Source organism: Phoxinus phoxinus (assembly GCF_949152265.1).
Source record: "Phoxinus phoxinus genome assembly, chromosome: 15".
Taxonomy (NCBI): Eukaryota; Metazoa; Chordata; class Actinopteri; order Cypriniformes; family Leuciscidae; genus Phoxinus; species Phoxinus phoxinus.
This window is the reverse complement of record NC_136890.1, coordinates 17585005-17605857: the sequence shown is the minus strand read 5'-3', so window position 1 is coordinate 17605857 and position 20853 is coordinate 17585005. Positions and strand designations below refer to the sequence as shown.

At 37.5% G+C, this 20853-nt stretch overlaps 1 protein-coding gene across 1 annotated transcript in view; it reads right to left on the bottom strand.

The window, feature by feature from the left end:
• Positions 1 to 20853, bottom strand: part of ipo11 (importin 11) — a 172197-nt gene that overhangs the window by 51758 nt on the left and 99586 nt on the right. The window contains exons 17-22 of the mRNA XM_079637995.1: positions 18215 to 18248; positions 17925 to 17965; positions 17712 to 17828; positions 15095 to 15208; positions 10948 to 11063; positions 6134 to 6210 (exon numbers count right to left, since the gene is read on the bottom strand). Of these exons, the coding sequence (XP_079494121.1) occupies positions 6134 to 6210; positions 10948 to 11063; positions 15095 to 15208; positions 17712 to 17828; positions 17925 to 17965; positions 18215 to 18248 (499 nt within the window). The remainder of the gene's footprint in view (positions 1 to 6133; positions 6211 to 10947; positions 11064 to 15094; positions 15209 to 17711; positions 17829 to 17924; positions 17966 to 18214; positions 18249 to 20853) is intronic.

Below are 20853 nucleotides of genomic sequence, written 5' to 3'. Positions count from 1 at the left end.
CATTTTATTCAGAAAGGATGCATTAAATTGATCAAAAGTGACAGAATCTTTTTTAACATTAAAAGTGTCTACTATGAGCAGATTAACAGAATGAATGAAAGATAGATAGAGAGAGAAAAAGAGACAGACAGACAGACAGACAGAAAAGAGAGACAGATAGAAAAAGTGATGGGTGATGGATAGATACATAGACAGATAGACAGACAAACTGATACATAGAATGACAGACAGATACATAGAAAGATAGAGAGATAGACAGACATAAAAACTGATGCATCATAAAAACGCATGTATGCCACAGCTCTATTAATAACCGTGTCTCCTGAGGTTTAAAAACAGGAAATGCGTTTTGTTTTCACATAACCAGTGGTAGTCCTACAGATTCCGACTTTGTACACAGCCCTTGTTGATATTTGCTCGAGTGGCGCTTCTGAAAGTTTAGTCCTTAAAGAAAATAGGATTTCTTTATTTTTGCCTCTAAGGGATTGTTATGAAATGTAGATGCCGCTCCATTACTAGCATCTCTTACGGGCATCTTTCTGATCTTTGCTAAAGGCTTGTGGCTACGACTCTTTGACACAGCCAGTAAACACTACTAACAGCCAGAGCATCTAGGCACTTCTTCTTCTTTTTTTTAAATGTCAGGAGATTCACCAAAGAGATAGTCAAAGAGGCAGATAGAGCATCCCTTGATCAGATGAGATCCAGACAAACAGCATATCTACAGCGTGAAAATCATTTCTCAGTATATCAGAAACAGCGGGCCTCATTACTTGTCCTGGAAGAAAAAGACACACACACACACAAGGGCACGCTCAGCAGTTTCAAGTGAGACAGACTAAAACTCTGGCAGACGAGAAATATTCTTCCACCTATTCCACTGAAAAAAAGTCAGTCAAAGGGTCGTTGAAACATCCATGAGATGAAGTCACATTTGGTTTGAGAAATTCTATGGGTTTTTGCTTCTGGGGTCAACAACAAAAAAATGACAATTCAGTGAGCGTTTCTACTGCAGGGTCTGATAAAACTGTGAGGGAGGGACAATTCCAGCGCTGTCAAGATCATCAACCGCTGCCATCAGTAACAGTGCAATAACTCACCATAGAAACATATTTCTTGAAAAAGCAATGGCTTTCCTGCCACTGTGTGAACTGCTGTAAGTAAAGCAAACTGGCTTAGGCATCAGCCCGATGGCATTTCAGACTCTCACCGGTTCTATTGAAATAGCCATACAAATGAGCAGGACGTTTTGTAGGTTATTAAAACCGCTGCAAACCATCTCTGGCATTTAAAAGGACAATCTCATGGCCCTAAGTTGACTTAGTATGGGATTTCTGTTGAGTATGTGTGAGAATAAGTCGGAGTATTTACACTGCTAATAAAGCTCTGCTGGCACAAACAGAGAAGTTCATTACATTTCTTGAAAATCTTATTAAACCAAGTGTCAACATTGCCATTACAGGCTCTAACCCCCATGCGGGTTAAAGGAAAAGTCACTTCAGTTCACAGGTCTGATGGCGCAGGGTAAAGCACCAACCCAACAAACTGAATAGTGCCATTCAGAGAACATTATATATTACAATTAATAAATAAATGTGTTAAAGGTTCTGCAATTTTCCCTTCATTTTTCAAAAACTCAATCCCTGATTGTACTGTGCTGAGTAGAAGCTAACTAAGTAGCAACTCTACTTCCTTAACTAAATTGTTGTATCTTAACAACATAAAATGTAGCCTGGCTCCGCCCTCCTACGTACTACCGCTCAATTTTAATTTTCCTTCGGTACTACGTCTGGGCTTGCAGTATATTCTTGGGTTTTCTCCGATAAATTTTTTTACCGGTCCAACCAGCGAATAGAGTGAGTGGCTGAGAACGATGACGTTGTGCGCTAGTTTGAGTTGACATACGTCACGAGACTCACGACCAAACGTTAGCGATTGGTTACGGCAGATCCAGAGTGGCTCTGGGCAGATCCAATAGTTTTAAACTTCAACAGATTACCCGCCTTCAAGGAAGTTAACGCTTGTCAATGGAGAGTGGCCAGACTCTCTGTACAAATGAAATGTACGAGAGTCTGGTAGGACCAGGCTACATGAAATGGGGACTTTCAAAGAACTTTCGTGTTCTGTAAAACAGCTCGCATCGCTTCCGGTTCAGGTCTTTTGTATGTGCTTTGTTAAATATTGAGCCGTTTTACTTGGGATACCTTCAAAGGAGTGAGCAAAGATGAACAACACAAAATAGGTGTCATTTGAAAGCTTAGAGTCTGAAGTTTACAATGCATATAGCCAATTTGATTAACTCCTAAGTGCTATCACATAGCAGCATATATGTATGCTATCACCATAAAATGTTATCCAGATGCGTTCACATGTAGGGGAACTTCACCAAACAAACAAAAAAGAATAACAATTGTCCTCTTACCTTATTTCCTTCCTGAGTTACTACATGTCAAATAAGATAGATATGTAAAGTTTCCCTTGAGCACACTTGTATTTGTCTTTTATCAGCAGTTACTCTATTACAAATCTAATCATTTTCTAAAAGTGTTCTATCAAACGATACCTACAATTTGACTCTCCTTGCTATAGTTTTGGAGTTATGAGTCTTTACTTTTGTGTATGCCACTCTAAAAATGCCTTCAGGGCTTAAAGGGCTAAAGCCATTTCACTGTAACAGGAAGCAAATGGCAGCGCCACGGTAAACCAGCTCCGCCTCGCGAACACGTTCCAGAATCAGAGAAAGACAGTAGTGTAGTCAGCAGGAGGGCTGTAGCAGGAGCCTCTCATCCCAGACCTCAGCAGGTGAGGAGCTGCGAGCAGTGAGAGATGAGGGAAGTGAGCTGTTTGGCACACAGCGAGAGCTCTCCTCCCCTGTCGAACAGCGCTAAGAACACAGATGAGATTTCATCATCCAGGCAGATATGCCGGCCTGAACGGTGCGCTGCGATCGCAAGAGTGCTGGCTGCAGGCGACAACCTGAAACTTTGCATTCTGTCAAAGGGAGTTGCGTTTTCTACCTCTATTGTCCCACTTTGCATTTGTAAACGCCATACTGCTATGAATACCAGATTTCAGAGATTGTCACAATACCAAAATGTAGTCATTATCAATACCAGTGAAATTCATGATTCTGAACACCAACTACTCAAAAGCCACCAACAGGCAATTTTTTTTTTGTTACGACCAATAACTCTGTAGAAAGACTTAAGCCTGGGACACACCAAGCCGACGTCAAAGAACTAGTGGCGATGAAAGCTGACTGTATTGTCAGTTCTTGTCTCGGCCAAAAAGCTGCTCTTGAAAACACCAAAAGGTCCAATGGTGACGGTCAACTAGCATGTGCGTTCTGTCCCTGCGTGTAAGGAAATAACTGTCTATATCAGCAGGTAACAATAGCCTATTTTCACCATTCAAAAAAGGAAACTAGGACTGGAGATATAAACCGTAAACAAAGCAGTGCTTGCTTACCATTTTGAAAATCAATCATGCTGATCACTTTCCTCATTCCAGTCGGCTGAAGTTATTATGAATATATTTGTGCATTACTGAATGCCTAGTAAGTATAATAGCCTTCTGTTTGTACCGTACCGTCTTGACTTCTTTCATCACTTTCACTTTTATTCTCGTGCACCGACTCGTTCGCAAAGCTGAAAAGCCAATCAGAGTTCTCTCTAACTGAAGGCACTGATGTGCATTCAACATGCTGAATTGGCCCCCCAAAAAGCATCTGACTAGAGCTAACGGTGTGGAATACACTGAAAAAAACTAAGCTCAAAAAATAAAAATAAAAAATAAAAAACTGTCGGCTTGGTGTGTCCCGGGCTTAATGTTGGTAGGCTATATTTTTTTTTATTTCAGTATCAAGTTTGTACCAGTACTTTCTAAATCTCTAGATCATACAGACTAATTTCCGGTCAGAGGCCATCCTCATTCCATTCCATGGAGAGAATTTTTTTCTCTCTCTCAACTATCTCCCCAAAGAATGGATGAAAGAGACTGAGTCTTAACAGGCCCTTGTGCTAATATTACCATCAGCACCTGAAAGAGACGAGGATAGGAGAAATGAGCATGCAAATGGAAAAATCACTTCAATCAGCTGCCTCTCTTTGCATTTCAATGGACCGGCAGATGCTTTAATATAACGCTTTCTCTTATTCTCTCTCTCGTACTGACCTCTACCATCCCTCGACTCCGACGGCTACGCATCTTTCCAACCATCTAAGGTTATGAGAGGTGTTGGCCTTACGCTTGAACGGTCCCTATCCAGCGAACACTCCTGTGTGACATTTCCCAGAGGCTAGGAGGCGGTGATGCAAGCATATTTAATTACAGTGCCCCAATCAAACCGCTAATTATCTAATTCTAATACAACTCCAGGGAAGCAAAACCAGCATTTTTTTGTGTCGCCTCAGTCGGTCTGAAAATCATCGTATTCACATCTGAGAAACAATCCTATTACAACCAAAATAACATTTAAGTGACTTAAAGATACAAGTGAAAGAGACAACCACTAAAGGGATCTAACTGAGCAGAATAAAGAGCTCAACAACCATCAACCAGATATGAAATTGGCCTCTGCTCACCCACATGAATAAGTAAGCTGCTGATTGACAACCAATCTGACTTGAAATTGTAAAAACTCATTAGACTACAGGATTGAGGTCAACCTAGTTAATATTCAGCAGACAAGAATTGAGAAAATTGAAGAGGATGAATTCAGTTCTGACCTGGAAATTCAGCAGGAAAAAGACATTCGACAGTAAAAATGGCTTTTAGGTTGATCCTAGGGGTTAAACGGATTGGTTGTTGATCCGTGATCCGTACGGACCAGGCCCCGCGGTTCGGGACGCATGTGATTCGCGGATCAATTGCGGATCAAAGTTTAACCGCAATAGAGTGAAAGGTTATCATTTGAACGTGTTTTTTCTTGCGCATTCAATAGATTTTAAGACCATTCCCGTACTAGAAGAGGCAAAAGAGAATTGAATTCTGTATCGTGCGCTGTTATCAGCCGCACACACAGAGAGGCGTGTTTCAGATAGCGTGCAAACTCCGAACTGATTCCTCTTTCGTGTCCCCATGCACTTGGATGGACACATACACACAAATTATGTCACAATACCAGTCTCGGCAAGTATTCTCGTAAACACAATCGGTTATGTCTTAAGTGAACAAGTTGAGAGAGAAATCGGATGTGTATTATGCATTGTACTGGATCTCTGCATGTATATTGTCTTAAAGTGACAGCAACTTACAACCTGATGTTGTCTGTCATGTTAATCAAACAACAAAACACAGCTTTAAACAAAAAATAATCTATATTAAATGTATACAGTGAACATAGTGTTTTTACATTTAATTCTTACATTTCTGAACCCGAAATTAATACTACAGTTAGACCTTACTTTATTTGTAACTTTGTTATGTTGTAAATATCCATGCTTGTAATTGGTGTACAGTATTTGTTCTTTTTACTGTCTGTTCACTTGCCTTTAATAATGTTTTAACTTTATTAGTTAAGCTAGTCGTTTTTTTGTTGTTGTGTAGGGCTATGAAACGATTAATCGCGATTAATCGAATCCTAAGTAAAAGTTTGTGTTTACATAATATATGTGTGTACTGTGTATAATTATTTTGTATATATAAATACACACACAATGCATGTATACATTTAAGAAAAATGTGTTATTTATATATAAAATAATTCTATTTATATATAATATAAATTATATAAAAATATATATGCAGTATATAAATGCAAATATTTCTCAAATATATACATGCATGTGTGTGTATTTAAATATAAAAAATAATCATACACACATATATTAAGTAAACACAAACTTTTATTTTGGATGCGATTAATCGCGATTAATAAGTGAGCTTTAAGTAACAAATGGAAAGCAAAGTTACTTATTGCTGCGTTCATTAAGCAAACCTTTCGCTAATTGCTTACAGTTTAACTCCCATACGTTCCTCCCATAATTTGCGCAAAATGTCATGGGGCGTAGGAAAAAGGTGGATACAGTTAAATAATAATAAAAAAGATTGAGGTCAACAACTATCTAAATTGAGATAAAGAATTCAGATGGAAAAGTCTGTGAACTGCATTAATTCAGAGGCATCTACTTACCAAGTAGGGCATACATATTCTGGAAGATCCTCAGAAGCTCAGGGGTGATGGCAGGGCTGTTCTCTAAAGTCACAAACCTGAATGAAGGAAAAGATCATGCCATTTAAACAGCCTTCATTTAAAATGCAACACCTTTTTTTTTTAGTCAAATATGTTACTTGATCATCATGACATGGAAAGACAAAAAAAAAAAATTATCTTTAGTAATATAATAGTAATATTACAATGAAAGAACTATGCTTTTAGTGTCCATGGAAACACGTTCATGGCACCAATTCATAAAAAGGGTGGCTTCAAGCTGAGCATCTTCCATCTTTAAACAAAACAGGTAATCTTTTATAAAAGCATTGCAGAAAATGAATGGATGCTGCTAAATTTGTTGAAGTGCTGCTATATTTGATCCAGAGGCTACAGAGGAGTCTTTGTGCAGGTCGGGTTATTGTACAGAGTGACACTCTTTGTCTTGATCCAAGAGAGATAGAGTGACTCAGAGAAAATGATAAATGGACAGCGGGGAAGAACAACAAACCGAGAGAGAGGGTGTGTGGTGGTGGGGGGGGGGGGGGGGGGGTCTTCAAAGAGATGAGCAAAGAGAATGAGAAGACTGACGGAACAGAGAGAAAAGAAATTCACTCAGAAAGGAGAAAAAGATAAAACGTATATGAATTACAGCACTACAAAAGAAATCTATAAATACAAAGGAGGGTTGAGCTTATTATCACGGACAATATTGATCGGAATGTAGGACAAGCGGTTCAAAACCCGGAGCTGAAGATAAATTAATTTATGCGTAAGATTTCTCCTGACTCAGCGTTGTCTTGTCGCTTGACAGCAAGTGTAATACGGGGCACTTACATAGAAAAGTGCTGGCCCGGTTCCTCCGAGGACCAACTCCAATGATTCATGCTATCATTCGCATCTGGACAGGCAATTTGTCACACAAATCTTTTAAGCATTACGCGTGTCAGTGGTTGACAGGAGTGAAACAGCCACTAACTGGGATCCCATTTAGATTGAGGGCAGTTAATACAAGTGCAATGCTTTAGCTATATTCCTTATGTTAGGAATATCTCGAACAAAGAAATGTGACACTCATATCCTTAGTCATGAACTGGGTAAATCTCAACCCATAAAAAAAACTTGATATTTTACATGATAACGTTAATTTGTTATTACAAAACTGTCAAGGAATGAAATACCTTCTTTTTCCACAGTTATACACAATTTGAAGTTGAAAATCTGAAATAAACTTAATTTCAGAATATGAATTGAGATATCAAACAGAACGCAGAAAGGCAAAATTTTATTTTTAAAGAAAAATAAAACGAGTTTAAAAAGGCTTGAAAGTCTAGAAATGTGTATTTCGTTACATACACAGGTGTTCAAAAGTTTGGTCGTGAGATCTTTTAATGCTTTTGAAAGATGCTCAACAAGGCTACATTTATTTGATCAGAAAATAAACAGAAATATTATTACAACTTAATGCAATTTATTCATGTGATGGCAAAGCTGACTTTTCAGCAGTCATTACTCCAGTCTTCAGTGTCACATGATCCTTCAGAAATCATTTGCTGATTTAGCGCTCAAGAAACATTTCTTATTATTATTAAAGCCGTGGTACATTTTTTTTAAAGATTCTTTGATGAATAGAAAGTTAAAAAGAACAGCATTTATTTGAAATAGATTTTTTTATAACAATGAAAAAGTCTTTACTGACACTTTTGATAAATTTAATGCATCTGTGCTTAATAATTATAGTAAATTCTAAAAAAACTAAAAAAAACTCACTGACCATACACTTGTTAACAGTAGCGTATATTTCATGAAATGTAATACATTTTGTGGATCGGAATGAAAGTACACTATGTCCCATGCATTTTTATGAAATTCGTCTTTCAATCGAACTTCCAGTAAGGTCGTGGCTTATTCCATTCTAATGAACTGAAAGGAGGCCGATTCAATTGCTATGGCAGTGTCGATACCACTAGTTGACTTTCTTCTACAACGGTGAGCAGCAAGTTAGCAGTATGAAGAGAGCTAACAGAAAGCTGGAAATTTGTTCTATCCTTATGTCCACCACGGTGGCCAGCTGAACACACACAGCGCACAAAACAGCACAAGAGCCCGAGGAGAGTACGTGCCACGTTATTCTGTGCTGCCCTCACCACTGGCATCGCTGAGCAGCGTGGAGCACAGAGGTGAAACAGCCACACGACTCGCATGTAGTTTTTGGAGAATTTGATGACAGATTTGAACTTTTTACGCACTACGTTGGGTGAAATGTGACGTCAAATACTTTTGGGGTCTTTAGGGCAATGAAAAAAATAAATACTTGAATCTAAAAGTATATATCTAAAAATATATAAAATTAAATAAAATTCCTCATTCTGCATATTACAGAATTCAGTCTCTATGTAGAAGAAGCGTGAGATGAGATGAGATATAACCACTCTTGCAGTGAATTGAGATCAGATCAGATATGGGATCCCGCTGATACATATTGCCTGGATAGACACGGACATAAAATAAAATTGTGACAGTATATGGAGAGCAGACAGCATTAGAATACTCAGAACGTGGAATATATAGAGAGTATAGACAAATAAAGGACTTCAGAGACAAGTGAGAATATAATGGAAACACTACCAGTCAATTTTGGACAGTGGGCACACTACTTATTGTTACCAAAGGTGTGTGCCTCTTTTTGTATTGATCTATGGCAGCCCAATGCTGGAGAAGAGTGCTCTGACCCACTAAAAGTTTGACTTTTCATTCTCTTACAACTTATCACCCCTTTGTTGTAGATACTGTCTTTTTCAATCGCCACTAAATCGATCGTCCAATATTGTGTACTATATTGCTACCTGTTGGTTTACAACTTTATTTTAGCATTACTTTCTATTTGGAAGATATGAACAGATATGAGGCTGAATCTTGGTAATGCTTTCAACATCTGGGAAGAGTCAATGCCCTGAGGGTTTAAAGATGCCTGTGAAATTTAGGAAATTGTACTAATTGTTCAAATTGTCAATAGCTTTTCTAATCATATGGCCTAAAGTCAAACCTCTAGAGATTCCTTAGGTCAAACGAAGTACAATGACCAGTCATATTCAAGGTCAACCATATTGCCTGGTAGCCATTTTGACTTTTAGCCTATTGTAAACTGCTGTAGGTACATTATAAAGTATACACTATAAAGCTTTGGTACATTAAAACTTGATAATATCAACGATAAGTACGATGCCCCGGGTGCTAGAGCAGGGACAGCTCCAACTAGGCTATGTTCAGACTGGAGGCATAAGAAGCTTTTTTTGTCCTTATTTGTGACACAGATCTCTTTATTTTATAACAGTGAACACTGGAATAGAATCTGATCTTTTCAGAATTCATGCGACTTTTATGTCACTCTAGATCGACATTCATCACAATTCTGTGTTGACGGGAGTCACTCGAGTCACAAAAGATTTTACAAACCGGTAGATATTTGGTCACTCAGTGAATATGGAAGAGAGCAGCGAAGTTATTCAGTGGAGAGACATTGAACAGTTATACTTAAATGTATTACAGTGACAGCATGCTTAGCCAAACTTGGAAAACCTAAACAAGAAAACCTTTGCTCGTTCTCTTCACCCTAGTTTGTATCCTCATTATTGACTGTGCACAAATTCGCTGGCTTCCAGCCATGGCACATCACCTTATAAATGAAGGTGTATATGGGGACTTAAATAACCTCTGTGTTTACTTCCGTAGAATTCCATGTTGCGTGCAGTCTTTGTTATTGTTCTTTTGCGCAAGCGGGTCAGTTCGGACCAAGACCTGCTCACACTCAAATCTGATTTTGGCTACATTTAAAAAAAGTTTTTGTTACAGCTCTGCAGACTCTCTTCTCAACCAATGCCATGTTCTATAGAGTGGTGAACAAGCTCAATACACTTTCATGTTTTATTCTACGACATACAATACATCAATATTACCCCACTCTGACTTTTTTAAGCTATTATGTGTCTTGAAAAGGCAGTTGCTAACAAGTGGCTAAATGGGACTACAGAGGCTGTGTCGAGGAGTTTAAATGTCATCACGGCGAAAAGGTAAGTTCAGCCCGCTTTTACAGCATCATTATGCTTATAATTGTGCTCTTAAAAACTATTCTTATTTAAAAGTTCTGGAAAAAATGTTTTTAGATAAAAACTGAAAGAGTTGACGGAAGCTTAGTGATGGTGACGTTGAATTCATGGGACAGTGTCGTAGTTCGTTTGTAGCCTACCTTTAGCTTTAGTGCATTTAGGCTTCGAAATTCATAAAAGTTGAGTTCATCTGTGATAATTATCTTGATGGACAAAACGTGCAAGTATCATAAACCTTTGTTGATCACAGAGCTTGTTTTTAGCGATTATCCAAAGCCTATGGGAAAATCCTATTGGGTTTTTGTCGAGGGAACCAGCTCAGCTAACTTGCCAGTTGGCCTACAAAGTGACATCATACCTGCACAACTCAATTCACTAAGGAAGCTTTGTAAAGGCTACTGATTGTATATTGACACTTGTCCACTGCTTTTATTTCACTAAAGAGTCCCCCCCCCCCCCCCCCCCCCAAAAAAAAAAAACATTTTAAAAAGACATTCATACATAGGTATAGGCACAATTCATATTTGTCTTCAAAACCATTTCAACCATTAAAACATAAACCTCTAAGCCAGTCAGGGGTGTCCAGACTTTTGACTGAAAGTGTACAAAAGGCTAAATGACCTATAAATGGACTTGAAACTTTTATTCATAGTTTAAACCTTTGGCACAGTTACATTTTTGGAGACTTACCAGAGCTCCAGACCATCTTCCAGCAGGTACACATGAGGGGGCTGCGAAACATCTGTGCTGAGCTGGATAACCGGTAGGAGGAAGGGATACAGATTCTTGCTTTCCGCTCCCAGGCCCTGGACAATGCAAAACAATATTTCAACCAATAATACCTGGGAAAAACCGATCACTTAACTTTTTCAGAATGAATATAAAACAATGTGAAAGCCCTGAACATTAGCTGTGGTATAGATTCCTAACAGTTGTACAATGAAGATGCAGCCAAAAAAAACAAAAAAACATTTGTATTCAGATAAAAATGTGATAACAGGTTGTCAAGATAAGGAGCGCTGCCAAAATGAGTTTCTTACAACCGAGCAAAAAAACATCATTTTCTGTCTGAATAGCGGCAGGTGTGATATTGTGTCAGTAAGGGGATATCAGGAATACACCAGCGGTCGTGTGTTTTCTGAGTTCATTCAAGGGCCTGGTCTTGAGCGAGCCTCGCTATCCCCTGGGTGAGATATGTCCTCTCAGCCTCTGACTGATGAGGGCTCATCACATAGACCACCACAAAGGGCTCTTAAGTTCAGGGCATGACTGCCTTCGGCGGTCTGCTGATTCGGAGCTGTCCATCAAAATCACAGATGGAGAGCTCTGGGGGGCTCAGAGAAGGTAGAGCTGTACCATCCGTAGGATCCAGGTGAAGCTTAGTTACTGTCAATGGGCCAGTGATGAAAAACAACAAACAGAAGCCAAGGACACCCACCATAGACACGAAAAGCCATAATGAAAGAAAAGAGACGAGGAAATTGGGTTTGCGTTTTCCTAAACGATGAGTTGCAGTACTGTAACACTCTGTCCTAACTCCTAATAATACATAAGCTAATAAGCTTATACTGTATATTGTCGCAGAAACCTTGTACTGGTATCTCCATATTATTATTATTTTTCATAAATCATTACTATTGGTCAACCTTTATGTCTGACTGGAGGTTTTGCAAATATTCAAATCAATAAAACGTATTAAAAACAGCTTGAGACTGAACGTCATAACTCAATTGGCTCCTCAAACTGTTGGTCAAACATTATAACTCCAATCCGCCTCTATCGCTAATGAAGTGCTTCACGCAGTTTGGACCGTCTCTGCTTGCTTGCAATGAAAGGGTAAATAAAGAACTGGTTCTTTGAATAAGCACAGCGTTTGCTTTACTCAAGTAACTATATATATATATATATATATATATATATATATATATATATATATATATATATATATATATAACGGCTAATGTTTTATGCATTTGAGGAGTGGAAAAGATTGTCAGTCTCTTAATTGTAATCCCAGACTGTCATAAATAACCAGTGCGGAACATCGTCTTTATTAACATGAGATTTTGGTCATATGAAAAAAAACAGAGACCACATAGCTACATTTTTACCTGTAAGTTGCTGAAAACGTAATGCAGTGCACATATTGCCTCAGGCCATACAGGCCATTCTAATTACAGACAATATGTTCCAACATTTTCAAAATGTTCACAATAATGACTTTAAAGAACCTGTCCATATATAGAGTCAAAGTTTCCACCCAACAAAGACAATATAAATCTCGCACATCTGTTTTGATAAATAACGTGGATACTAGGGTAGCGGTAGAGCCACCTTCCAGCATACACATCTAAACCAGTCAAAGTGTTCAGGATTACATGAAAATATGATTCAACCACAAAAATCAGATATAGACTCATTTACCAAAGAAAAATTCCAACTAGTTTACAAAACTATTCTAGTTTATCAAAAAAGTTTCCAAACATTCCAAATTCCAAACAAAAGCTCCATCAATAACAACGGCCAACTTTGCAAGCCAAGGCAATTTAGCCTCTGCAGGTCAACAAATCATATCCAAATCCAAGTGTGCAATAAAGAGAGCATCCATTTTGGAGCATCTGTCAGAAATATGCTTTTGGGGATGGACCCATGATGGGGCCATTTAGGGATGATTGACTTTGAATGTTGACTGGTAATATTGTCTCTTCAGCATTCTGTGCCAAGCTGGAGAGCAGCAGCTGTGATACCATATGGCTGGAAGAGGAGGCCACAGAAAACACAAATAAATGCAAGGTTAATAGCAAACTGCTGATGGCGGGTGGTGAGATATGCAAACAAAAGATAGCTTCCTGAAGGACTGCTGGCAGTTTAATAAGCAAATCTAAAGAGTTAGCAGGGGAAAAAAGAAAAGAAGAAAAGATTAATGAGTGCTGGTCAACTAAGCTGGCACAAGTTTCGGATTTTTGGAAGTATGCAAATTTCAGCCAAGCCTTGGGCGATCTTTTAGACTGATTCATGTGCCTGTGATTTACAAGAACTGAAGACGATGTAATAAAAGGGTCTTTAACGTGAGCGAGAAAGTTAATATGCAAGATGTGGTTACTGAAGAAAAGAGCACTTTCAAACACAAAGACCAGCTCATTCAAGCTGATGATTGCTCAATAATTCTCCTCAGTTTAATATTTATGAAATGAACTATGAAATAAATGGCATTTTCGACTTTTGGCCGAAAGAGAAAAAAGGCGAAAACTATACGGTGCCCTGTCCTTCCTTGTTCAGTGCTCAGCTTTCCCTCTCGGCTCCACTTCCAAACATGCACAACTTCGAAGTGACTTTGGCTGAGCTCTGCTCAATATAGAAATAAATAAAATTCCAATATTAAATTAATAATTATTGATAACATATTAAATGATCACAGTATATTTCAGACAAATCCATATATAATGAAAAAAAAAGAAAAAGAAAAAGCATTTTGGTTGGTTGCTTTATATGTCAGTCATATAGTGTATTTCTGGCCAAAACAAGATAAAATGTGGACACTGGCTATGTGAGACCCAATTATGCTTTGATACAATTTTGGCAAAAAAAAAAAAAATTGCCATAAAGAGAATTTAATCCATCATTTTGCTCAATATGATTTCTTATTTAAATTCACCATGATTCAATTTATTTATTTATTCAATAATTGTTAATAACTATATTTAATAATTATTAACTTAAATGTGCCATTATATAAATGTTTTTATAATTAAATAATTAATTAGTTAATAAATATAATTAATAAATGGCAAATCAATTGGTAATTAATAATATAAATTTAATATTTAGTCATTGTTTAATGTAATTATTAACAATTATTTAATTATAAAGTATTTAAATAACTAAATAAATGTAAATGTTAATAATTATTTAAATGAACAGTATATTACAGACAAATCTCTGTGACGTAAAATCTCTAACGTGTATTAAGTGTTCAGTCTATAGGCGCATCATTTTTCTTTACAAAGTGACAGTCAACTACTGGCCTGACATGCACAATAGAGCGTTTAGAGTCGTTTTCGCTGGTCCGTGTGAATAGGGATCGTTTTGTCAATGTTGTCCCTGTAAGCAAAAGCACAAAGGAAAAACTTTGCCATTTTTAGTACATCGTTGTCGTGTAAAAGTACCCACCAAGAGTCACAACCCAGTATGCAGTATGCATAACCCAGTATCCAGTTAGCCAAAATTGATTTTATTTTATTTTTAAAGTCACAAATTGTCAAAAAGTGTGAAAAGGGGTGTTCCTGCATCAGCAAAGCGTTGCTCAATGGAGCTCTCAGTTAAACCAAGCTCAAGATATCCAGCTACTGCAGCCTCTGGATGGTTTAAATGTGAGTGTCACTCATCTCCTCAGGGGCCGGAGTGACACAGAAACTGCTCCTGATTCATAGAGCAAAAAAAAAAGAAGGGAAAAAAAAAAAAAAAAAAGACAGGATAAAAAGAGCAGCTTGCAGGATCCCATGTGGAGGAAGATGGAGAAGCACTGTGGCAATTTTCAAATACACCCATCAATAACAAGCCCCTGTCCGCATGTGTGTTCATACACTCACAGCAGGAAAGGATGAAGTGTTTCGTACTAAAATAAAGGTCTTCTGCAAAACCAGAAAACCAGAGAAGTGCTCAGCATGGCTGGAGGGCATTTGTTCATATCAACAGAAGACGACGGTGAAAACCGGTGGTGGTACGCACATCACGTCCAAGTCAGCACTTGAAACACAAACAGAATGCTAAACACCCGACCCGACCGTTTCAAAGGCTCGTTATCTGTTTCTTTCTTGGCCCCGTGGGTATGCCGTACCTGTACGAGATGGATGAGGGTAGTGAGAATGGCACAGCGGAGCATGTTGTGTTCTTCTGACTGCTTCCAAAGAAGAGGAAGGTACTGAACCAAGCAGCCCACGTACGGTCGAATCTAGAAGAGAGGAGGAAAGTAAAGCACTGATCTTAATTGCAAAGGAGCACACAAACAAACCAAATTCTTTCTTTTTTTTTTTTTAGCCTGGATGCTTTAGATGAATTAAAAAGAAAAATCAGAAAACAGGTCAGCTTCAAAGAGCCTCTAAAATGTGATTACACTTTAAAGAAGGTGGGACCTGGTCATTCTAATGATGGCTGTCATTTGATTCTAAAACTGCAGTAACCAACAATTACAGTTATGGAGTTTTTAAATGCAATGATACTCAAATATGATGATCCTCTATTGAGGGAAACATATAGGTAGGTGACCAATTTATACTATAGTAAATGTTTTACTATGTAAAAAAAAAAGTGAGTCAATGTCAAATTATGAATTAAATATGAAAAATAACTTTGAATAATAGTTCTATATAATAAACACCATTATTATTACTATTAGTTTTTACCCTATTTTTCTTTGAACTTCTCTGAAACATAATTTTTCAAAAGAATATTATGACCCATTTATACAGTGTTAAAAATTTGCAGTCAATTTTTTGCAGGGGTGCCCTAAAACGTTATATTCTTTACTTCTAACCTCTATCAGCATCCTTTACTGTGGGAAACATAAAAGAGCAGATACCTTACATGTATCTGTCAACAGAACGACAGAAAGCATTTTGAATTATTATCCATCAATGGTTTTAAAATTCTGTACATTTTTATCTAACGCAACCTCTGCCAGCCTCATATTTTATGTATTAATATATATTCATATTATTTCATTCATCACCTCAGTATTTTCTTCTGTTAAAAGGAAAACAAAGTTTCCACAACAACATTTCATGTGAAATAAGCAACACAAATGTGCCGCAGAAACAATTTAAACCTAATGACGACGTTTCCGCCTCAAAATGTTAATTGCAACTTTATTTCACACAACTTTAGATCTTGCAATTGGGAGAAATAACTTTGCAATTAACGTGTTTTTTTTTTTTTTACTCTGAGAGCGAAACAGCTTTAAAAGATTTTAATTATTTATTTTAATTGTGATCTTATATCTCACAGTGTGACTTTCTCACAAGGCGACTTTCTAATTTTATCTTTATTTATTTATTTATTTTGAGGCCAAAACAGGCTTTCCACAAAATTGGACTGAAATAATCAGAGATATTCACAACTATATATTTTTTTCTTCTCAAAATTCTACATATTCCTATCCTTCAGAAAGATATGCAGAAACAGGAACAGACAGAAACTCCGACAAACTTTCATATGTTTCACTCCAATATTGTTAGTTCTTCAGGTGTTTAGGATTAATAAATTCTCTTCTACCTCTCCATAACAGAATCGGCCCAGTTTCATTTCGGATCGGCCTAGAGGCATCACTTCCCCAGCCAAGTGAGTAAACATAATAAGTAACACGCCAAATTGGCTAGTGATTTGACAGCGTTACCCGCCACAGTTGATTTTTACCCGCATTTGGCGGTTGTTAATTTCAAACCCTGCTGACGCATAAAATGTGTCGATGTATTCATCTAATGTCAGAAAGATGCTAAAGATCACGTTTCAGAAGGCGCATGATAAAAGACATTAATAAATCCATTTAACTTTCCTTTCAGGGAGGACTGTGAATACATGGGCAAACTAGAAGATTTCAAATAGCTCCCAAAGATTTGATCTGATTTCCCCAAAACTGTCTAGAACACTACATGTGCACTCCATGCTAACACGAGAGCCGGGTCAGATTTGAAACCATGAGCGACACAGGCTTTAACAAAAGCTGAAACTAGCTAAGCTGTGGCATGAGGAACTTGCAAAAAAGCAGTTAAAGATCAAGAGAGAGTCTGATTGAAAGGTGTTTTTTTTCTCTCTTCAGAACATGGAGGCTAAAAGGTCAAACAGATCTGTCAAGGGTCAAAAGATACATTTCTAAGCTCGTAATTACAACAACAACAAAAAACGAGAATGAATTTCTCCTATGGTTACAAAGCACAGATTTGAGAACCAAAAAAAAGAAACAAGAACGAACATGCTGCGTGGAAACACTGTCATATTTAATGCTGGTCATTTGACTAAACTTTAAGCTGAGTATATACAGTGGAGCATTGAATCATTGAAGAGGACATTTAATAACTCCAGTGCTGCACACAATTGATACGGAAGATTACTTCTCAAAAAGCTTCCACTTTACACGGTATGACCCGTTGTAATTTATGCATGTTTGACCTAACAAAGCTTAAATCATGATTCATGAATCTTTGTATTCTACCATGATTAATATAACTGTCATTCTTCAAATGGCTCAGAGTCAAGACTCACGCAATAAAAGGTCATTTTCAAGCAGGTCGTGGCCTTGTCCTCAGTCGGCATGGTAAGGTAATGACTTGACATCAATATGTCTTTCAGTGTGCAAAAACAACAAATACTAGCGTTTTAAATAGAAAAGCATGTGACCCCAGGGGGTAAAGATTGCACCCTCAGTTTTCAGATGACATCATTTGATGACTGAAGCTCACCTGGATGCTGACTCTTTCGATGACGCAAGAAATAACGTGGAGAACTTGCATTTTGGTGTCGCATTCATTGACCTGTTGCAACAGCTGGAACAGCAGGCCGAAAATAGACTCCAGGTACTGAAGAGGAATAAAATAGATGTTAATGAAGAGTGAAGACCTTTAAATCAATAAATGAAATGTAATGATGTCAAATGTTCAAAACAACGATCTTACCGGTAAAAATTGCTCAGTTCTGAACTCGAAGTCATCGACGGGTGAGGCAGAGTTAAGTGTAATGACCACAACGACCTCTTAAATACACACCTGATTATCAGACATGAAGATGAATGAGGATGAAAGTGATTCGAGTAATCATACGCAAACAAGCGGGAATGGCTATGGGTTAATAGGCAAACTAATTACAAGTGTGCTAAAAATGCATGCAATTAAAGTTGACAAATGACCACTCTGGTGTAAAGACTGGAAACTACGACAGGCTCAGCATCACTCAGAGAAAAGGATATCCAGCTTTAGAGTTGTGGCCGTTTCGATGCGGACCTGAAACAGAGAAAAACTGCATTATTATGCAAAAATGGATGAAGCATGATCTGAGCTGTGAAGTATGAAATTTTAATGGGAGAATGTTCCACACCACTAGTGACACCCAATGTAATGGAAATAATGACCTTCTGACCAATGCATTTCCAAGATGTTTTCAGTGGTTCATTAATTTATATCAAGGACATTTATATTAATAAACATTTCCATTATTTTTCATTGGCTTTAAGATTATTCTTTTTTATGACTTTTCCACTGGTGATGTATTACTGGATTTTTTTTTATTAAATACCTAATTAAATGTATGAAATCTGTCATAACTAAAACATTTTTTATTCATACATTTTCCAGCATTTTAAAACATCCCTTAATTTGCATCATTGTAGGAACCCTGACAAGTGTTTGCATACACACTACCATTCAAAAGTTGTTGTTTTTTTTTTAAACGAGACAATATTGAAATGTATAATATAAAAATAATATGTGTCTATATAAAATAAATGCTGTTCTTTTGAACCTTGTTCATCCAAGAATCCTGAAAAAAAAAATATCACGGTTTGAACAAAAATATTAAGCAGATGTTTTCAACATTGATAATAGTCAGAAATGTTTCTTGAGCAGCAAATCAGCATATGAGAATGATTTCTGAAAAATCATGTGACACTGAAGACTGGAGTAATAATGCTGAAAATTCAGCTTTGCATCACAGGAATAAATGACATAATACATTTAATACATAAATGTATTAAAATGAAAGACAGTTATTTTACATTATAATAGTATTTCACAATGCTACTATTTTTAATCATATAAATACAGTATGTTCACTGATTCACTGCAAGAGACTTACTTATAGTTTCCCCTGCATATTAAACTGGGCTAGGAAAGACTATTTTACACACTTCACCTCCAAAGAACTCTTTTAAAAGGACAGCCATTAATTTCACCTTAAATCAGTGTGGTACATGTTGACAAGAGACCTCTAAGCCTACTCAAGTTTCCTCAACATATAAATCTTGAGAGTTAGCCTGTAACCAAAACAAAATTAACATCATTAAAAGGTCTTGCCGGTACGGGATAACAGAGGAGCCTGAGGGTGTTTAGCAAGGATTGCAGAAAGAGTACGACTCAAGCAGGTGGCTAATGACAGACCCCAACACCCTCTCGAAATGATCTATTACACAGGCTGATGGGACAGCATGCTGCGCTCCACAAACAGGTTTAGAACGAGAAATAGCAGGAGATTATGAAATTTCCCCAACACATCAAACTTAATGATCAAGCAATTTTCTGAGAAATAGCCAAGGGCCTGAAGCAATGCATTTATTAAGTAGTGAACTGACAAAGACCGAAATCGACAAGACGGACATCTTCACTTGATTGGTCTGATTCGTCTCTGAACAGAGCATGTGAGCGAAGCGGAGCAGTGTGACGCTCAGCTCAATATTCCGCTCTATGCGCGTGCGCTCCACTCAGTCGCTCACGTCCCAAGCGAACGCTCCACTGATAAATCGCTCACGCTCCACTGATGAATCGCTCACGCTCACCGGTAAAACAAATCCCGCTCAGACATAAAATGTCTCTTCTTGCTTTCTGTTTGTACTTTGTCATGAATATCTTGAATAAATGTATAAATTACAGTAGCTAGGATTGTAAATAGAAGTTATTTCGGGGTGATTCTGAATAAAAGTCTGTTCTTTTTATTCATTAAAATGCATTAAATTAACTTAATTAAAAAAACATGTCTAGTCCTTTGGCAAACTTGCCTATTAAATGCAATAACTGAAAAGGTATATTTGATTTTTGTTATTTTATTTCCGTGAACATAACTGCAGTTGCAAAACAGGCAAATTAAAACGCGCGCGCACACACACACAAACAAGATGAAATGCATGTAGAACTTCACAAAACACATCTGGACTATCTCATAAAAGTAAACACAGGTGAAATGCACTTAACAACATCTTATCAAAGCACAGCTGGATGATTTACTGGCATTAGTAAAATAAACGCGCGTTCTAACGTTTAAATAGACCAAAACCGCGGGTAATGCGGTCTATTTAAAAACGTCTCAAGACACTTTTAGAAACATTAGCTTGGACAAAGTATTATTTTCAAAGAAATATTTTCGACAGCACTTGATCCAGTAACACTAACTCTTTCTCCACTATTCTATCTTTATATATATATATATATATATAAAAAACATGCGTTAGATTGAACTGTGAAGGGTCATAGCACTTACATACTGTTGTCCTAGTTTAATTGCTTATTGCTCTCATTTGTAAGTCGCTTTGGATAAAAGCGTCAGCTAAATGAATAAATGTAAATGTAAATGTATTAGGTTTCAGGCTCATGCGGTGTGCCCGGGACAGTTATCCAGCGGCGGAAAACACGCGCTCAGCACTGTGATGTGTTTAAACTTGAGTCAGCACTCAACTCCATAACCAACCCACTATTACTTTAGCTAATTCACCGATTCTCGAACTAGCAAATCACAATAGGGCATTCTGGGTTGAGCGAGCGGCGCTGAGCGGACGGAGCGAGCGGAGCGGAATCTTCAGAAAGGCGCTCTCCGCTCAGGAGGAAGTATTAACCGCTCCGC